The sequence below is a fragment of the Hemitrygon akajei genome, chromosome 4 (genome assembly GCF_048418815.1).
Source record: "Hemitrygon akajei chromosome 4, sHemAka1.3, whole genome shotgun sequence".
NCBI classification, from domain to species: Eukaryota; Metazoa; Chordata; class Chondrichthyes; order Myliobatiformes; family Dasyatidae; genus Hemitrygon; species Hemitrygon akajei.
The window spans coordinates 147,601,133-147,622,279 of record NC_133127.1 but is presented as its reverse complement, the minus strand read 5'-3'; the positions used below and the strand labels follow the sequence as shown (position 1 = coordinate 147,622,279).

Sequence of the window (21,147 nt, the reverse complement as noted above, 5' to 3'; positions counted from 1 at the left end):
TCTGTTCCTGTGCTTAAGCATAGCAATGCAAAACTACTTAGTTATTTTTTTAAATGCCAAATTAAGAAGAACACAGGTATCCCCTGCACACCTCACTGCTCTGAGACTGGTGACTGAAATAGAATTTACATCTAAAAATACATATCTTTGGGACTACTGCATTGAAGAAAATTGGAGACAGAGAGATTATGTAAGATTCTCCATTTTGCAGCATCTGGAATTAGAAAGGTGAATAGTGAAAATCATTTCCATTTTGTTACGGAAAAGTATTCCCACGACGATTGCTCGGAGGTTGCTTTTGTTCAATAGTGTTAGAGACAACATAAACATGATAAACCAACTTCTCTAACTTCCGTTAATGCCCCTCCTCCCCTTCTTACCCCATCCCTGACATATTTAGTTGTTTGCCTGTTCTCCATCTCCCTCTGGTGCTCCCCCCCACCTCCTTTCTTTCTCCTGAGGCCTCCCGTCCCATGATCCTTTCCCTTCTCCAGCTCTGTATCACTTTTGCCAATCACCTTTCCAGCTCTTAGCTTCATCCCACCCCCTCCGGTCTTCTATCATTTCGCATTTCCCCCTCCCCCCACTACTTTCAAATCTCTTACTATCTTTCCTTTCGGTTAGTCCTCACGAAGGGTCTCGGCCCGAAACGTCAACAGCGCTTCTCCCTATAGATGCTGCCTAGCCTGCTGTGTTCCACCAGCATTTTGTGTGTGTTGTTTGAATTTCCAGCATCTGCAGATTTCCTCGTGTTTGCATGATAAACCAAACTCTTCTTTTAAGATTATGGAATAATTCAGTAGAAACTATTGCAGTAAGCATTTGATGCAGCAGAGTACAACAATGGATAGATGGTAGCCTGGTTTTTAAAACTACAGATAAGTCCCGTAAGGATGTTCACCAAATGTGTACATAATCTACATTCAAACGCTATCAAGTGTGCCCAAAAATGGTTCTACTTTTCACTGTTCATTAAAATGTCAACTTACCTCTCTGTTTGGGAAAGATCTCCAAAGGATGCTGCAATTAATGAAACATATTAGAATCTGCAAAGGTAATTAAATAAATAAACAGTGAACTGCAGCAGAATTGTAAAATTACAAAACATTTTCAATACCTTCATAACAGGCCTAGCCTTCTTTTCAAATAACCCAGATGGGAAGAGGTACTTGATCGCTCTCTAGAATAAGAAATGATAAATAATTCAATGCCTATAACAACAAATATTTATGAAACTATAATCATTTTTGCATGAATTGATAAATAATTCTTTCAAGTACCTTTTTCGTTAAGATAGAAATTATTTTACTATTTAACAGCCAAATGTTGTTCAGCGTCAACACAACCAGAAGTTTGCCACATCTTAAAGAAACAACTATGATACAAGCAAGAAGGGTAATTACACAAAAATTTAAAAAAATAATTTTGAAACGTAGCCACTTGAAGAAACACTGACAGCTAGAGGTAATATTATATTCTAACATAAACTTGCTTTTCAGAAGAAAAATGACATGGTTAAAAATTACAGCAAATACTGTTTATTGGTGTACAATAGTTCTGTATTATGAAGACAAACATTGAGACTATAAAGAATTTACAGCAGTATGTGACAAGAAATCTAGGGTTCTAAGACATTGGGACTACTTATTGATGCAAGGAAGATTAAGAGAACATTTAGTGGGTTTTTGAAATTAAGGAGTATTTTGGTAACACAAATAGAACATTTTTTCCCTGTGGTTGAAGAAACTGTAACAAGGACAACAATTTAAAATTTGTCACAGATTCAGGAATGGCAATAGAAATTTCTTTCAACAGAATTGTCAGAGCATGAAATGCTTTTCCACAGAGTGTAGGCAAGGCAGGCACAATAATGATTTGTAAGGATGGAACAGAAAGAAAGATGAAGTAGACAATGATATTGTGCTAAGGAGAATGCAGGGCAGTGGTATTAGTTTTGGATTACTCCAGCAAAGTTAATGGGCCAAAGAACCACCATCTGTGCTGTAAACTTGAATAAAAGGCTCAATGTTCAGATATTTATATAATGATTCAAGATATTGAGCTGCTGTGCCAGTATACTAATTTACATACACAACAAGGTATAACAACAAATTAAATAGAAAAATTAGTTAAAATTGCTTGAGATACAAGAATGCAGAGTAGTGTAGTTTGCAAGGATGTTTCATGTTTACTTACATCTAATATAATTCTCCTGCTTCATTATTTTGAGAAATGTATACATGTTTTTGCATTCTTGAAAGGGATAAAGGATACAATTACCAAAAAAGAGTGAACATGACTGGCTCTTTTCATAAAGCTGAGGGGACCTAACAAAGGTCATCAAAAAAGAGCCAACATGAAGACATTTTTACTATCAGAGCATCCAAAACTCACAGAAGTTAGCCAGACATGAGTAACTCCCACACAAAATTCACAATAAACTACTCTATTGGGATAGTTGAGAAGGTAGAATGAAGAATTGTTAAGGTGAACATCACAGACACTGTTAATAGAGGTTTGCTAAGATCATCCAGAAATAACAAGCTATGTCAATAGGGCAAAAGGTTGTAATGGTGTACAGAGTGAGAAGTGGAATGTAAACATTGGCATGGTTATCTTTGAACCTTGTAATATAACTCAGATAAATGTTAACTTATCAATCTAAATTGCCCTTAAATAAATAAAATGAGGCCAAACGATTCATAGGCACTTTTACTATACAGGTTTCCCCCACTATCCGAAAGTAGACTGTTCCTATGAAACCTTTTGCAAGCCGAAATGGCATAAAGCAAAGAAACAATTACTATTAATTTATATGGGAAAAATTTTTGAGCATTCCCAGAGCCAAACAATAACCTACCAAATCATACCAAATAACACATAAAACCTAAAATAACACTGACATATAGTAAAAGCAGGAATGATATGATAAATACACAGTCCATATAAAGTAGAAATAATGTATGTACAGTGTAGTTTCACTTACCAGAATCGGGAAGACAGTGAGCACGCTGGAAGGTTCACACATTTTTCTATCATACAGTTCTTTGTAAGCATTCAAAATATCCTGTAAACCTGCCCTAAACCTACATGTCCTTTCAAAATTAAAGTCGTACTTTTCTGCAATCATTGCAGCACTGTCAATTGTAGCAAAAATCTCACACAGTTCAAAGTTATGGTGGCTTGATGCTGAGTGTAGTTTCTGGGAAAGGAGCTTAGTGGTGCCACTCTCGCTGTCGCTGCAAATGCTGAATGCTATTTTTGCTTTTCGCCTTTTTTCGTAAACAGGTACTAATGTAGGTCTTTTGTAACAGCAAAGTGGCGTAAAGCAAACTTTTGAAAAGTGGGGGATACCAGGACTTTCCTCTTTCAAGGGTCTGGTACTGTTTACTCTTATGCCCAAAAGCATAACTTGCCTATTTGACAAAAAAAATCTTCATTTTGCTCACTTTGTCAATAAGGCAGTAAATTAATTATCCCCAAAACATTTACATTTTTCATTCCTGTCTCACACCCCGTTTTGGCCATTTATGACAGACACAAATAAAATCTTAATTTACACGTATTCCACTCAACACAAACTCCTCACATATGCCCATACTATAAAATGATTTCCTAAGTGCTGGTTCTTATTCCCTTTATCCCTGCTTAAATGTACCTGAAACAATATTTTCTAGATATTGTTCCCAGTCAGGATCCACTTAAACCTCTATGAAATACTTACACAATACCTTGCATGATTTTTCATGATTCTTTCTCTCCAATTTTGCATCAACACTTTTGGTCTTTATCTAGCAAAATATGAACTTCCATTTTTTGTGTCTTCTGTATTCCATATGTCATATTTGATGACATTTATCATATCTTTCATTTGTTTACTTCTCTGCTAACAGATTTTGCTTTAGCCATCCTCTTTGAGGGATAATTATCACATTCATGTACTGCCGACTCAAATATGACCAAGGTAGTGTCTTAAATTGTCATGCCACCCTAACCCCTCATTCTGAAATTGAAAAAGTAAGCAAGGCCAAGATCCCAACTTTTGTTATTTTTACCAACTTCATGCCAAACTCCCACACTACCTTCAAATTCAATTAGTCCATCACCCCTCTCACTTCCTTTGATCTTTCTTTTTCTATCTCAGGAGAAAGATTATCTACTGTCCTCTACTACAAAGGCACTGATTTCCACAGCTATCTTGACCACTTTTCCTCCCATCCTGTCACTTGAAAGGACTCCATTCCTTTTCCTGTTCCTCTGTCTCTATCACATCTGTTCTTACACTGGGCCTTTCACACCAGGACATTTGGGCCACCTTCCTTTTTCTTTGTAGAAAACAAGTTCTTTCCCCTTCCACCATACCACACTGATATTGATGGAGCCTTCACTCTCATTTTCCACACCTTGCCTTCATTTCCCACCTCACCACTATACAGAACAAGATACAGTTCTCCTGTGGCTCAACTATCACCTATGCATCCAGCGTATAACTCTTCATGGCTTCGACCAGGTACACTACCAACCAAATCTTCCCCCCTCCCTTTTCTGCTTTCCCCGAAGCTCACTTTCTGACTCCATGGTCCGCTCATTCCTCTGTACCCATCACCCTTCCCGCCCCTGGCATTCTCCCCTTTAATCATGTGTATCACCAGCCCCTGTACCTCCTCCCTCACCACAATCCAGGCAAACATACAGCCCTTCCAGGTGAGGCAATCTTTCACATGCATATCCCTTGGGAGTATTTATTCCAAACTGTGCTCCCATTGTGGCTTCCTGTATATTGCTGAGTCTGAAAGCAGACAAGGCAGTTATTGTGCTGACTACTTTTGCTTTTTCCACCATGGCTACCTGAATCTTCCCGTTTTGAGCCATTTTAATTCTTTTCCCCATTCCCACACCAACACGTTTGCATATGGCCACCTCTGCTGCAAGATGAGGCCAAATGTTAACTTAGCAGTTTGTACTTGGGTAGGCTACAACCCAACAGCATTAACACTAACTTTACCAACCTTTGGTTACAGCTCCCACTTTGCCCCTTTCCTCTCTCATCCTGATCTGGGCCCAATTACCATGTCTTTTCCCCATCATCTCCACCATCTGCCTGACGCTCCACTCACTGACCTATTTCTCCACCTCCTCCCTTTATTCCACGCGCCACCTTCCGCTCCCACTGGATTCCATCATTATTTTCAGCCCGTTGTCACGTTCATCTATCAGCTCTCATTTTTGGCACAATTCCCACTCTCCCATCACTACACCCTCTTACCTGGGTCCACCTGTCACCTGCCAGCTCTTGCTCCATCCCTCCAACTTTATACTGATTATTTTCTGTTCAGATGACGAGCCTTGACTCCAAATATCAACTGTCCATTCCCCTCCAGAGATGCTGCCTGTCCTGCTGAGTTCCTATGGCAATTTTTGTGTTGATCCTGACTCTAACATCTGTAGTTTTGTACTTCTTAAGCTCTAATGCCTGGTTAATCTATTGTTTATACATCAGCTTGATAAAGAAGCTGAACTGTGCACAACGAATAACTCTGCAAGGGACTGTCTAAGTTGCTGATTAAAACTCATTAACGAGGTTGCCCTCAATTTTGGTCTACACTCTGTTAATTGTATATGATACTAAGTTTCACATTCTTATAGCAATAACCAGTTGCCTGGAAGCAAAGCCATTACTGATCATTTTGAGCAGCAGTAAGGGTACCAGGTCATGGCATCTAGAAGGGGGTTCCTGTGGTGCACAGGAGAGGAAAAAGTTGGCATGAGATCACGACAGCAGGAAGCAGCAGACAGGTAGTTGAAAATGAGTAGAAACAACTGAAGCTCCCCTGAACCACCTCCTCAGTTAAACATAACACTTTCAGAGCAAAACAGTGCCACCTTTGTTCTCTTTTCCACAGCATACAAACCCTTGCAGATTTGTTACTCAATTACCTTTATTTAAGTCAGTTTCAGTCACTCCTGTAAGTTATTTCTTTCACTATAGCTCTTCAATTTCCAGCTGCCTTATTACCCAAGCAGCAAGTGTAAATAAACATCAAGATTTTGGCTCTTTTGAAATTATTTAAAGTTGTCTGGTGGGGGCAGTCAGATAACTTTCATTTAATGTGCTCTTTATCTTCAGGTTGTCCTGTCAAGATTCCTCTTCAGGAAAAATCTATTTTTCTTGGCAACAGTTAACTGTGAGAAATAAGGACCATACCATGCTTCTGATTTACCCTGGGTTTTGTAACTATTTCTACATAATAAATTCAGATTACTAATTTAGCCACTTAGATGCATACAGCACTATCCTTACAATAAGACAATAGGTATGATAAGTTACCTTCTTAGTACTTACTTACTTTTATGCTTATAGAAGTTTGATTTTGATCCAATAAGTATGTTAAAGAGTATTGGATAGATGTTGAATAATTATAATTATAGAACTGTTTAATCAATACTGTGCAGGGTTTAGTCTTAACACTTTTAGCACAAACTTAACACTCAAAGACATCTCTTACAGTATTTACACCACATAAAATGTAGGAAGGAAGTTGTGCTGCAATACTTTGCTTCATTAATCTATTTTGAAAACTATCAATATATTTACGTTTTTAAAAAATGTAGAAGAAATATTTGATTTGCAATTTGAGTAATGTATGATAACACTGAATTTGGACACTTAGCTTTAAACCATCCACACTTTACCTTTTAATCTGAATGGGGTAACATCCATTCATTACAAGGGTAAATAAAGGCAAGTGATTTCGTCTCTATGAAACCTTGGTGTCAATTAATTAAAATTAGAGACATTTAGAGACACTGGAAGAGGCCACTGTGAGCAATAAGGCATTGGAAAGCCTCCAGGACAGTCTGTGGGTAGGGACTCAGTTTGTGCTGCCTAAAAAACAACGTGCCAGTTTTGGTTGATGCAGCTCAATAACTTTGTTCCACAAAGATGTAGGGTCCAAGCACAAATTCAGGCTGGAATTACATCTTAGTACACTGCAAAAAGGTTTCTGAAACTCAGAGCATGCTGTAAGAAACCCTCAACAAGAAACCTAATCTATATATTTAACAATTTCCAAGATTAACAAAGCTTTACCCAATGCATTTTTTTTTGTCTCCAACTTGGCATTTTAAGGCACGAGGCTAATCAAAATCCTCATAGGATGCCAAACTTTCTTTTACAAGCACCTTGACAAAGTTACTGATTTTTGTATTTGACAGTTACAACTGCACCTTTGAAGGTATTAGAACAAAATAAATACGTGGAAATAACTTTATAATTCACCACTAGTCCAATTTTAAATTCATTTACAAATAGAATTTATCAAGTTTAATTTAGCTAGCAAAAATCTAGGCAAACTGCCAGATCAATAATACAGAAGTAGGGCTTGTTTCACCTGTTTTAGTGACAAAGAATTAAATATGACTATATGACTGACATGGGAAAAGTAGCAGGTCATGTTGACCGTTTTTATCAATTAGTTATCCTGCCTTGGCAGCAAAAATGAAGCTATTTACTTAATCAATGATTCTACCAAATGTCATTTCTACTGATTCGCTTATAAATTAATAGCAAGACCAGCTAATGTGCAGGTGCTAATTTATTTAAACTGTTCTCAGCAGATAGTTGGAGCTCCATAATCAACATCTGGCTCTTCATGTTAGTTGTCAATTTCACTTAGACACGCTTGTCTTAACAACTTTATTTATTATAAATGAGTAAAAATCATAATACATCATGAATAATTGCATAATGGAGGAAATAGGCAAAGTAAATCAATTAGGAAAAGCAATACAAGTATTTTTAAAGTTCAAATGAGTGTTCTATTAAGCAACTTCAGATTCTTCTCATTTTTAATAGTACTCTGGTGCTTGGAAGTAGGTACAAAGGAGTTGCCGGGGTAAGCTTTTTTTTTTTTTTTTACGCAGAGAGTGGTGAGTGCCTGGCCATGGGCTGCTGGCGACGGTGGTGGAGGCAGATACTATAGGGTCTTTTAAGAGACACCTGGATAGGTACATGGAGCTTAGAAAGATAGGGGGCTATGGGTAACCCTAGGTAATTTCTACAGTAAGTACATGTTCAGCACAGCATTGTGGGCCAAAGGGCCTGTATTTTGCTGTAGGTTTTTCTATGTTTCTATGTTTATTTAAAATAGCTTCTTCTGCAGCATACCATAAAGTAATTGCATTGAAGGCACTCCATATTAAAACAAACTTCCTACATTAACACATACAAACAAGCTGGATGAACTCAGCAGGTTGGGCAGCATCCGTTGAAATGAGCAGCCAACGTTTCGGGCTGAGACCCTTTCAGCCCGAAACATTGACTGCTCATTTCAACGGATGCTGCCGGACCTGCTGAGTTCATCCAGCTTGTTTGTATGTGCTGATTTGACCACAGCATCTGCAGTATACTTTGTGTTAAACTTCCTACATGTATTTCTTCAAATTAGAAACAGCTTTAACCAGCAGGAAGAACTTTACTTTAAAAAGGAAACAAAAAATCTACATTTCAAGGACTGCTTCATCAGTCATTAGTTACATTATTCTGAAGAACAGAAAATTTGAGTTGCTCTTTGTATTCCAGTGTGGAATTGCACTCAATTTGCCAAGAATATTTGGGTGCCAAACATCCTATTCTGGTTGGCTGCTGGTGACTTGCTGGTGTTCCGGAGAGGTTGGTATTAGGACTGCTTCTTTTCACATTATGTCAATGATTGGATGACAGAAATGATGCCTTTGTGGCCAAGTTTGCAGACGGTACAAAGATAGGTGGAGGGGCAGGCAGTGTTGAGGAAGCAATGAGTCTGCAGAAGGACTTAAGGCAGATTTGGAGAATGGGAAAAGACGTGGGAGATGGAATATATTATAGGGAAGTGCATGGTCATGCACTTTGGTAGAAGGAATAAAGGTGTAGACAATTTTCTAAACAGGGCGAACATTCAAAAATCAGAAATGCAAAGGGACTTGGGAATCTTTGTGCAGGATTCCCTAAAAGTTAACGTATGGATTGAGTCGATGGTAAGCAAGGCAATGTTAATTCATTTTGAGAGAACTAGAATTTAAGAGCAAGGACGTAATACTGAGGTTTTATAAGGGATTAGTCAATCCGCATTTGGAGTATTGTGAGCAATTTTGGCTCATACAATGTTTATTGTATGAGGAGCATTTGATGGCTCCACTCCTGTACTTGCTGGAGTTTAGAAGAATGAGGTGGTATCTCACTGTAATCTATTGAATATTGAAAAGCCTAGAGTGAGTGGATGTGGTGAGGATGTTTCCTATAGTGAGGGAGCATAGGACCTGAGGTCATAGCTTCAGAACAAAGGGTGCCCATTTAGAATTGAAATGAGAATGATTTCTTTAGTCAGATTTTGATGAATCTGTGGAATTCATTGCTACAAGTGGTTGTGGAGGCCAGATAATTGAGTAAATTTAAAGCAGAGGTTGAAAGGTTCTTGGCATCAAAGGTTACGGAGAGAAGGCAGAATGGAGTTGAGAGGTATATAAAATCAGCCATGATGTAATAGTGGAGCAGACATGATGGGTTGAATAGCCTAATTCTGCACCAACATCTTATAGACTTATCCTTCAGGAGTTAGGTAGGTAGCAGCCATTTACACAAATGAAACTTGTCATCATGAACTATTTCAAAATGGAAACTACAGCTGAAGTTAGTTTTGAAATTAAAAGGGCAGCTAACAGAAATAAACAGTATAATACTCAAAGCACAAATTACCAGCCCACAGCAGGAGGCCACTCAAGATAAGTGGTTTGTAAACTGAGGTAATGACAAGATATTATCGTATCCAATAGTCAAATGTAAGATAATGGGTCAAACCAGGCATACTGTATCCTCAGCAACTTCACAATTGTGATAGAGATAAAGAAAGGTTCTATACCAGACTTTTCACATCAAATGTGGCCATGGGAAAATTCATTCTATCAATAAGAATGGTATTTCTGTACCAAGAGAGTTGTCCTCACAATGTTTACTTTTGAATGTTGTGGTTTTGGCATTTGGAAGTCTTTTAGACCATAGATATGAACTATTTTGTCTCAAAAATGGTATTTGATAATGTTATTAAATAAGATGTTCTCCCACTATAAAAATCTAATTCGATAGAACCATTTGTCTATGGCTAAAATATTGTCGTAAAAGGTGCACCTGTAACTATTGAAATGGTATTTAATCAGCTGCTATTACCTTTTGTTCTTATGAGTCCAAAAAGAATAAACTGTAAGTTCAGGGAGACTCCACTGAGAGATTCTCCTAGGAGAGAATGTGTCTGCGTGTGGTGAAGTAAGACCTTTTACACCCAAGGCTGCAATTTCTGTGAGGCTCATACAGAGTCATACCAGTATTGTGGGAAGTAATGCTAGAGATTAGTTTCTAGTGGAAAATTTTCTTTATAGAAAGTACATCATCTGTTACATTTTCATTCTCAAAATCTATATAAAGAAACTACTTTGTAAACATCAGTTCATGAGGTCTACATATGGTTGTTACAGACTTTGTGCAAATACAAAAATAAAACACCATTCTGTCAAACACAAAAAAATCTTAAATTCATAGATTCTAATTGCGCTGATATCTGAACAAACAAATTCTATGTACCCAACACTAATCTGATATTGGGCGATTTATACATGGGATTTAACAAGCTCAATTGACCCCAAATTCATTCATGTTTGTGTTAAACATGGAAGATTATAACATATTCCCTCTGCTCTTGCTAATTCTCTTTGTGCTGTGCAGCAAGCACTCCTTTATCAAGATCATCTCATGGTGCTGAATTTGTAAAGGTGTGATTAAACAGATCTTCTGCCCCTTAGCAAATGTTACAAATATACGCACCACTCAACCACAGCATTACTAACCATGTTAATGCTTGAATACGGAAAATACAACTACTACGATCCACTTTGCGAAGAGGTTAGGGTGTTTTTGTGTGGTCCGTAGTTGGAACAGTGTAGTTTCAGTCACATTCTCCAGAAAATTCCACTGTCAAGTGACCACAGTGGCAATGGCTTGTTCAGGTCTGATTTACTGCCTTTTGCAATCTACATGGCTGGTTCGAGATTTGATGTATTTTCCAGATCGGGATCTCTTTCAAAGTTGTCCTTGACACCCCTGCATTTTTATGACCTACAAGGACACGGGCATACATCTATAAAGGTTTCTAAGAGACTAACTTGTGAACTTGGTCTCCTGGTAATCATAATTGATACAGACTTCAGGGCTTGATAGTGTACAAGACAAAATTGATAGAGACATCCACTCATTTGACCATAAGACCCTAAGACACAGAAGCAGAATTAGGCCATTTGGTCCATCAAGTCTGCTCTGCTATTCCATCAAGGTTGATTTATTATCCCTCTCAACGCCATCTTCCGGCCTCCTCCCTGTAATTTTACCCAATCGAGAATATGCCAACCTCCACTTTAACTATATTCAATGTCTTGGCATCCACAGCGGTTTGTGGCAATGAATTTCATCACCCGCTGGCTAAACAAGTTTGCTGCTCTAAAAGGATGTCCTTCTATTCTGAGACTGTCCCCTCTGATCCTAGATTCTCCACATCCACTCTATCCAAGCCTTTCAGTATTTGATAGGTTTCAAAGAGATCCCCCCTCATTCTGCTAAACTCTTGAAAGTACAGGCTCAGAGCCATCAACCATGTTACCGGCCAACATCAAATACGTTTACACTGTCATTCCTAGGATCATTCTTACCTTCTCTACTCTTGCCAATGCCCAAAACTGCTCACAATACTCCAAATGCAGTCTGACCAATACCTCAGCATTACATCCTAGTCCTCGAAAAGAATGCTAACATTGCATTTGCCTTCCTTAGCACTGACTCAGGCATACAATACCATTTTGTAAACTCTCACCTTCTGAGACTTCAATCACTGGTCACCACTTGCCTTTGTCCAATAAATATTCTTCCTTTTTGTTCTTAAATAATCTCTATCTTCAGGTAAACTCTCCTAGCTGTTGATGCAGCTAATTCTTGACCTCATCATTTTCCATGACCTCAATTAATTGAAATGCCTTGCTGCAACCACTTTCTTTTAAACCCCAATTCTTTCCAACTGCACTTTATTCACCTCTTAAAAAATCACTTCTCTAAATCCTAATTAATTATGGAACTTCTAATGCCTATCCCTTTGCTTTCTAATCAACAGTAACTTTATATATTACTGGTTTGTCCTTTGACTTCAAGCTTGGGTCCCACGTACTCAATAAAATCTCTAAATCTTCCATTCATCTTATTCCCACCAGTATGGCAAAAGGGGAAAAAACACGAGGGTATCCAGTATACTTCTGCTTTCGCCTCCACTCACATTTACCATTGGATCCCCTAAAAAAAACCCAAAGCATCCTGGTAAACAAACGTGGCTCTACTTCTCTTGATCCTTTCTCCATCAAAATCACACCACAAATTATACACTCTACCTCAACATGAATGCTTCTCTGGTTTCTTGATTTTCAGTATAAAGATCAAGACGAGTAAAGAAACCCAAAATAAACTCTAACCACTAATATTCCCAGATCAAGAGTGAAGCACAAATACTTGTACAGACTTGCAGGGCTAGTTTCTGCAATTACATTTTATGCAATTATTCCCTTTAAAATTGCATTTTTTCACGATAACGTCACTAGTTTTGCACCATTCATGAAACTTCCTAGTAGCTGCACTACACAAAATTATACTGTAATTTGACAGTGGAGGTAGTAAAAGATGAAAATGTATAAAATTGTTAATAAAACTGCAAGAAACTTAACTTACGTCAATATCATCTTGATTGATTGCTTCTGGATCTTCCCCCATCATGTTAGCTAGATGTCTCTTTCCAATATTGAACTCTTCAATTTGCTGCTTTATAAATTCTTCGGAATAATTCTCATGGAATGTAGCAGCCATACTCTTCTTCTGCAAAGCGTTGCTGCTGCAGAAAAATCGCACCAGCTGCAATAAACCAAGAAGCACCATTATTCATTGACTTGCTGCTCCAGAAATGCATATTCCCTTTTCATGCAAATGATTTTGATATCCATCCATTGCATTCACTTCATCAAATATTACCTTTCCAGTTCTCTTGATATAATGACAATACACAAGTGTCCACACAAAATAGCAGTGAACATTCTCATTCAAATATTGTAAATAATACCTTCCATAATACAAAAAAAAAAATAGTGCATATGACCTGCTAATTTTTGTTGGCTTTCTGTTTTTATTGTAGGCAAGTTTATATCCTTATCAATATGTGAAATTGCTGTGGAGGACTAGAATATTTAGTGTGCACCTTTGCCATCTGCTGTTGACAAGCTCAACCAACTATAAACAAAATATCCTTCTTATTCTTTATTACTTCCTAGGATCCAGAAGTGTTTTTCTTTCTAGCTTAATGTGGAATAGACTGTGTGACATTAAGACATTTTTGATTCATTTTCAATGAACTATAGTTAATCTAATCTGAATTGTTTTAAATCAATTAATCTGTTAAATCCTTCAAGAGATTTTCTATAAAAGGAGTTAACTGAAAAAAGTATGATTTCTTAATTACAGAACAGGAGCAGAAAGGTTCAATATTCACTGTGATCATGGCTGATGCACTATTCCATATCTACTATATTAAAGAAATCATAACAACACCACGCATGTTTAAACTTCCAGCATCTGCAGATTTCCTCCTGTTTGCTCTTTAAAGAAATCATGCCTGTTTCATAAACCTCGATGCCTTTGTGTCAAGAAATCAATCTTATCTACTTCAAACATTTAGGAGTTTGTACTCCAAACATTTGGTGGTAGAGTATTCAAAATGTTCACCAATCTCTCGGGGTTCCCAAACTTTTTAAAGTCATGGACTTCAACCATTGACCGAGGGGTCCGTGGATCCCAGGTTGGGAATCTACTTAGTACATGGAGATATTTCTTTCAATCTTAGTTCCAGATGTCCTTCTCAATCATTTGAAAATCCAAGATCACTTGCTCTATTCTTTTCAGTAAGAGAATATGTTCATCCACAATCCAGTTTGTCTGTCAGAATTTTGTGAATTTTATTGAAATCCTTTGTCATTTTTTTGAACTCCAAACACAGACCTAGTCATCCAATCTCTCCTTTTATGACAGCTGTCATCCCAAGAATCTGTCTGTGAATCCCCACTGCATTCCCTCTTTGACAAGTTTATCCTTGCTAGGACAGGACTGGTCTCATTACTCAACATACCAAATTGCAAAGAATACTAAAATTAAGATTTTATTATAAATCAGTTCATCAACACAACTACTCGATAACAATGCAGAATCAGTTCAGAATACAAATATATAGAACATAGTGTAACACAGTACAGGCCTTTCGGCCCATGATGTTGTGCTGAATTTTTAACCTATTCCAAGATCAATCTAATGTTTCCCTCTCACACAGCACTCTATTCTTCTTTCATCTATGTACACATCTAAGAGTTTTTAAAAATGTCCCTAATGTCTCTACCACCACCCTTGGCAGTGTGTTTCATGCACTCAGCACTCTGTAAAATAAAAATCTGACATACCCCCATGCCTTCTGCTGATCAGCTTAAAATTAAGCCCTGTCGTATTAGCCATTTCTACTCTAGGAAAAAGGCACTGGCTGTGCATTCGACCTATGTCTCATCTTCTTATACAATTCTCATCCCATTGCTCCAAAGGGAAAGCCTTAGCTTGCTCAATCTTTCCTCATAAGCTCTCAAATCCAGGCATCATAGCTCTTAAGCTCAATCCCCTGACTGATGAAGGACAACACCACATGTCTTCTTAACAGCCCTATCAGATTGTGCAGGACAATAACCTTCTAATCTATCCACAACACTACCACCCTTGGTGTCATTTGCTAACATACTAACCCACCCTTCTACTTCCACATTTATAAAAATCACTTGGTCCAGGGGTCCCAGACAGATCCCTGCGAAACATCACTGGTCACCAAAGTACAGGCAGAACATGCTCCACCTACTACCACCCTCAACCTTCTGTAGGCAAGACAATTCTGAATCCATGCAACCAAGTTTCCAGGATCCCATGCCTCCTGGCTTTCTGAATGAGCTTACCCTATGAAACTTTGTTTGGCACCTTAGTGAAATCTATATTCACCACATCCACAGCTCTACCTTCTGCGGGGCAGCACAGTAGCATTGAGGTTAATGTAATGCTATTCCACCACCAGTGACCCAGTTCAAGTCAGTCAGGAGTTTGTGGGTTTCCTCTGAGTGCTCCAGTTTAAAGATGTATAAGTCAGTGGGCTATTTGGTCACAAGGGTGTAATTGGGTGGTGCAGACTTGTTGGGCCAGACGGTCCTGTATCTCTAAATAAAATAAAAATAATTTTGGGACTTCCCTGAAAAACTCAATCAGGCTCAAGGCACAACCTTCCATGCTGACTGTCCCTAATCAGACTATGCTTCACCAAATACTAATACGTCCTGTCCACCACAAATGTAAAACTCACTGGTCTATAATTCCCAGAATTATCTCTATTAAGTTTTTTGAACAAGGGACTAACATTTGCCACCTTCCTATCTTCTGGTATTACTCCTATGGCCAGAGAAGACATAAAGATGATTGCCGAACGCGCAGCAATCTCTTCCATCTCTTCCCATGTAACCTTTCATCCTGTCACCCTGGCTCAAGAGGACAGACCTATCCAGCATCCCATGCAAGCACTCCCAAAACAACCTCCATATTTCTGTTATGCATTTCCCTGAGTACATCAAATCCCAATTTACACTCAAGTTCCTGTCTAATATCATAATTTATGATCCCACAATTAAATATTTTTCTATACCAACTGCTCCTATCCCTGCCCAAGGTCATGGTGTGATGGTCACTGTCTCTGAAATGCTCATCCACCAAGAGTTCTGTTACTATAGTGCTATATTCAGTACAGCCTCTGTTGTCATTGGCTTGTGCACAGTGTATCCAGGAAGGATTCCTGATAATATAACAAATTCTGCCCCATCTGGACCTTTTGCTCTCAGAATATTAGGGAAGTTGAAGTCACTCATGACCAACATCCTGTCACTTTTACACCTTCTCAAAATCCTCCTCCTGATCTGCTTCTCAGTGTCTCTGTTGCTATTGGGTTGGTGGGGGAGGAAGGAGGGGTGCAGTTCTATAGAATACTCCCAATAGAGTGATTGCTCCCTTCCAGTTTCTGATTTCCACCTATACCAACTTAGTAGACAATACATCCACTAGACGGGCCGAAGGCCTGTTTCTGTGTTGTACTTTTCTATGGTTCTTTCTACCCTCCCTTTCTGCAACTGTGATACTATTCCTGATTAGCAAAGCCACTACCCCATCTCTTTTAAACAGACACTACTGCCCTTGAATCAGAATGAGGGTTAATATCACTCACACATGTTGTGAAATTTGCTGTTCTGCGCAACAGCACATTGCAATATGTAACAATAAAAAACTAACAATTACAACATGAAAGAGACAGAAAAATTAAATTAGTACAAAAAGCGTGCAAAAAGAGGTAAGGTAGCATTCATAGGTTCATCATTCATTCAGAAATTAGATGCAGAGAGGAAGAAACTGTTCCTGAAACACCGAGTGTGAGTCTTCAGGTTCCTGTAGCTCCTCTACAATGGCAGCAATGAGAAGAGGGCAAGGCCTGGACGATGGGGGTCCTAATAATGGATGCCTACTTTTTGAGGCATCATCATTTAAAGGTGTTTTCGATGCTGGGAATGCTTGTATCCACGATGGAGTTGGCTGAGGGTGCAACTTTTTGTGGATTTTTCTGATCCTGTGCAGCAGCTTTTCCAAACCAGATGGTGATACAACCAGTTAGAATTTCTATATAGAAATTCGCAGTGTCTGGTGACATACCATGTCTCCTGCAACTCCTAATGAAATATAGCTGTTGAAATAAAGCCTCCTTTGTAATGGCATCAATATTTTGGGCCCAGGATAGATCTTCAGAGATACTGACACCAAGAAACTTGAAACTGCTCACCCTTTCCACTGCTGATGCCTCGACGAGGACTGGCGTGTGTTCTGTCGACGTCCCCTTCCTGAAGTCTACAATCAATAAGGATATCAAAGAGGTAGTCGGGAGAGGCAGAAGAGAAACTACAGGATTGCTTCCAGTCAGTACACTGGGCTATATTCAAGGACTTGTTAGAAGATTTGAACTGTTATGTACCAGCAGCAATAGATCACAAATGAGTCAGGTTTTAATGTTAAAACCACTATCTTTATTAGTATCTACTCAAAAATATAGAAAATAAAATGAAATAAACAGAAGTTAACACTGTTATGTGTGTGTGGCTCCCAAACTGTCAAGCTTAGGAACAGTTCTTAAAGTCTTAAGATGGCAAACTAGAAAGCTCCAGTAATCCACAGAATGAGTGAGGAGAAGGACTGGTAAATCCACGTTAAAATATAGAGAGGAGGCGATCACGAAGAATTCCACAGGTTCCACGCTGGGAACTCGAAGTTAACAGTTGCCGAAGATCTTATCCGTCGAGTTATCCCGAAATCCACGTAGAAACATCACGAGGTGACAGTCACGGAATATACCCTAGCACAAGTGGTTACCACATAACATGCCTGAAACCAGGTAAGGGTTAACAAAAGTGGTCGCCACAGGATACTCCAACAAAATCCACGTATGGATCATACAAAGTGACAGTCACACATCAACCCAATCCTTTGGGCACAGGAAAGTATCAGACTTTACCCATTGTTGCAGCAAGCTCCTGTCAACTTCCACTCTCTCTCTCTCTCTCCTCTCCCAAAGTCCCAGCTTGTTATACTGACGTCATAGTCCTGCCTCATCCAGGCGTTTTAAAGTGACACCGTGGTCACATAACAGAACGAGTACAGCTCAGTTGTCAAAGACTTCATAAAAACAGTTGCAGACGAGTGTGTCCACCACCCCACACAAAATCACTCAGAGTATTCTGCAACCAGAAGCCCAAGGTGAACAATGAGATCTGCAATCTGCTGAGTGCCAGGTCTAGCAACCAAATAAAATACAAGAGGTCCAGCTATGATCTCCAGAAAGCCATGTGAAGTGGCAATTCTGAACCAAATTGGAATCACTGAAGGATGCTGAACAGCTGTGACAGGGCTTGAATGCTATTATCTCTCACAAAGTGAAACCATGCAACATAGGTGGCAACAAAGCTTAATTCCCAGATGAGCTCAATACTTCTACGTTCGCTTTGACTGTCAAAAGATGAGGAACCTTCTCAAACTCCCACAGCCCCCAACGACCCTCTGATTTCGGTCTCTGAATCCAATGTGAGAGTATCCTTCAGGAGGGTGAACCCACAGAAAGCATCCGGCCAGATGGGGTACCTGGTTGAGTACCAAAGACCTGTGCTGATCAACAGGCTGGAGTATTCACCAATATCTGTAACCTCTCGCTTTGGTAGTATGAGGTAACCATCTGCTTCAGGCAGGCTTCAATTATACTGATGCCTAAGAACGTGGTAGCCTGCCTCAATAACTGTTGTCCAGTAGCACATTATCTGCTGTGATGAAGTGCTTTGAGAGGTTGGTGATGAAACATATCAAGTCCTGACTGAGAAATGACTTGGATCTGCTCCAATTTTCTTGCCATCACTGGCAGATGCCATTTCATTGGCTCTTCATCAACTACAGCTTGGCATTCAATGCCACAATCTGCTCAAAACTAACCAATAAGCTTCAATACCTTGGCCTCAATACCTCCTTCTGCAATTGGATCCTTGATTTCCTCACTTACAGATCCCCAGTCAGCTTGGATTGCCAAAAATATTTCCTCCACAATCTCCATCAGGACAGGTGCACCACAAGTCTGTGTGCTTAGTCCCCTGCTTTACTTGCTTTACACTGCAAAGCACAGCTCCAATGGCATATTTAAGTTTGCTGGTGGCACCACTGCTGCTGATCGAATAAAAGTTGGGGAAGAATCAGCATATAGGAGGGAAATTGAAAATTTGGCTGACAGGTGCCACAACAACCTCTTACTCAATGGCAGCAAGACCAAAGAGCTGATTACTGACTTCAGGAGGAAAACAGAGGTCCATGAGCCAGTCCTCATCAGGGATCAGAGGTGGAGAAGGTCAGCAACTTTAAGTTCCTCAGTGTTTTCATTTCAGAGGACCTGGTACGGGCCCAGCACATATACACCATTATGAAGAAAGCAAGGCAGCACCTCTATTTCCTTAGAAGTTTGCAACATATGTGACATGACATCTAAAACTTTGACAAACTTCAATAGCTGTGTGGTGGAAAGTATATTGACTGGTTGCATCATGGCTTTGTCTAGCAATGCCAATGCCTTTGAACGGAAAATCCTACAAAAAGTATTGGATATGGCCCAGCTAATACGGGCAAGGTCCTCCCCACCACTGGGGACATCAACATGAAGTGCTGTCGCAGAAAAGCAGCACTTCATCACAGGTGTGAGTTCATGAGTTCCATGTACCAATCCATGCTTTAAGTTCATCACCCTTGTTCATGATACTTCCCATTAAAGTAGACACACTTTAACCTGTCCAACTGACTGCATTTATGCCCTATCCACTGCCGATCCTTCCTCGCAGTCCCTATAAATGTTGCCTCTACCTTTACACAAACTGCTCCATCCTCTGGCTATTGCTTTGTGAACCCAGCTCCATGCCAATCTAGTTTAAACCCTCCCCGACAGCTATAGCAAACCTACCCGCAGGTATATTAGTCCCTCTTTTGTTCAAGTGCAACACAACTTTTTAAAAAATATGTCATACCGTCCCCAGACGAGATTCTAATGATCCACAAATCTAAAAAAAGTGACACAAAATTATGTGTATACAAACTTAAATTATTTATTATTACCATGAATGTTTTTTACTCTGTAATCTTCACTAAATCTTCATTTTACTGTAATCTTCATTGTAAACTAAGCTGAATCTAAAACACTTTCAGAACCTCTTATGTCTAAAACATTACTATTTATCCAACCAACTTTTCTTTCATTTTTGTTACATGGGCTTCTTTTCTCGCTGATCCTATTTCACATTCATGCAGCTATTATTTTCACTTTTTTTGAGTTCCACTGACAGAGAACATAAACAAACAAGCTATGCTTTTATTCTTCAAAGAAAATGAACTATTCCTTTTGACATACAGGAAGACAACAACCAATTTGCAAATGTCAAGATCCAGAACTTAATGCATGATTAAACTATTTTAGTAACTTCGCAAATTCTTACACTTGCTTTGGAAATACCGTGTGGAATATTTTAAGAGGGTGGATCGACTGAACTATACTAGTTGCTCAAAAAAAAAGACAATACTTAACAGTGCACCACTGCTTCTGCACTATTCTAAAGTGTCAGCGTGCTGGGGCTTTAACTCTTCTGACCCACAGGTGAATGCACCGGATCTGAGTCGATGTTGGATCATGTCATGCTCAAAAGCACAAAGCGCTGCTAGAACTCCGCGGGTCAGGTAACATCTATGGATAGAAATGCATCTCGACCTTTCAGGTCGATACCCTTCATCTGGACTGCTGCTGCTGCCGGAACCGTGTATGACTTGGTGGATGATATGAGGGCGAAGACTCCAGCGCAAGGCCTCAAAACATCTCTCTCTTTTTAACATCTAAGATGCGTTTCACAGCCATAAAAAGAGAAAAAATCATACAGTAAAGGCCAGCACTCACAAATGCCGTCCTGCCAGCAATGGGTACAGTCTGCATCACCGTACATCCACGACATCGCTGCAACAACCCACTCAGTCTTCCACTGCGCGCCGCCATTTTTGCCGCCACACGGACTTTACTGCGCACGCGTAACATGTAACCTTTCACCCGCAAACGTACTATGAAAAATAAAATCAAAATAATGTAAAATACACGAATACAAAAAATAGTATAAAATTTTAATTTGTAATTCGTCGTAGTGATTCAATGCGATGTATCGAAGATCGCGAGCATCGTACGGAATGGATAATACAGGAGGGATACGTGATGCGCATGCGTTATTTATAAACGCGCCTCCCAAGCCGCAGGAGTAACCATGGTGATGGGCGCCGGGTGAGGATGAGTCGGCCGTGGCTAAGAACTGATTAGTATCGCTTTTGCTGTGCTGCACTGATTTTCTTTTAACATAGGTCATTCTTCA

The 21,147-nt window shown here is 39.3% G+C and overlaps 1 protein-coding gene across 1 annotated transcript in view; it reads right to left on the bottom strand.

The window, feature by feature from the left end:
- mrps9 (mitochondrial ribosomal protein S9) overlaps positions 1-20,800 on the bottom strand; it is a 60,486-nt gene extending 39,686 nt beyond the window's left edge. The window contains exons 1-4 of the mRNA XM_073043535.1: positions 20,688-20,800; positions 12,791-12,970; positions 1,118-1,180; positions 990-1,020 (exon numbers count right to left, since the gene is read on the bottom strand). Of these exons, the coding sequence (XP_072899636.1) occupies positions 990-1,020; positions 1,118-1,180; positions 12,791-12,970; positions 20,688-20,783 (370 nt within the window). The 5' untranslated portion in view covers positions 20,784-20,800. The remainder of the gene's footprint in view (positions 1-989; positions 1,021-1,117; positions 1,181-12,790; positions 12,971-20,687) is intronic.
- Positions 20,801-21,147: the final 347 nt, after the last annotated feature.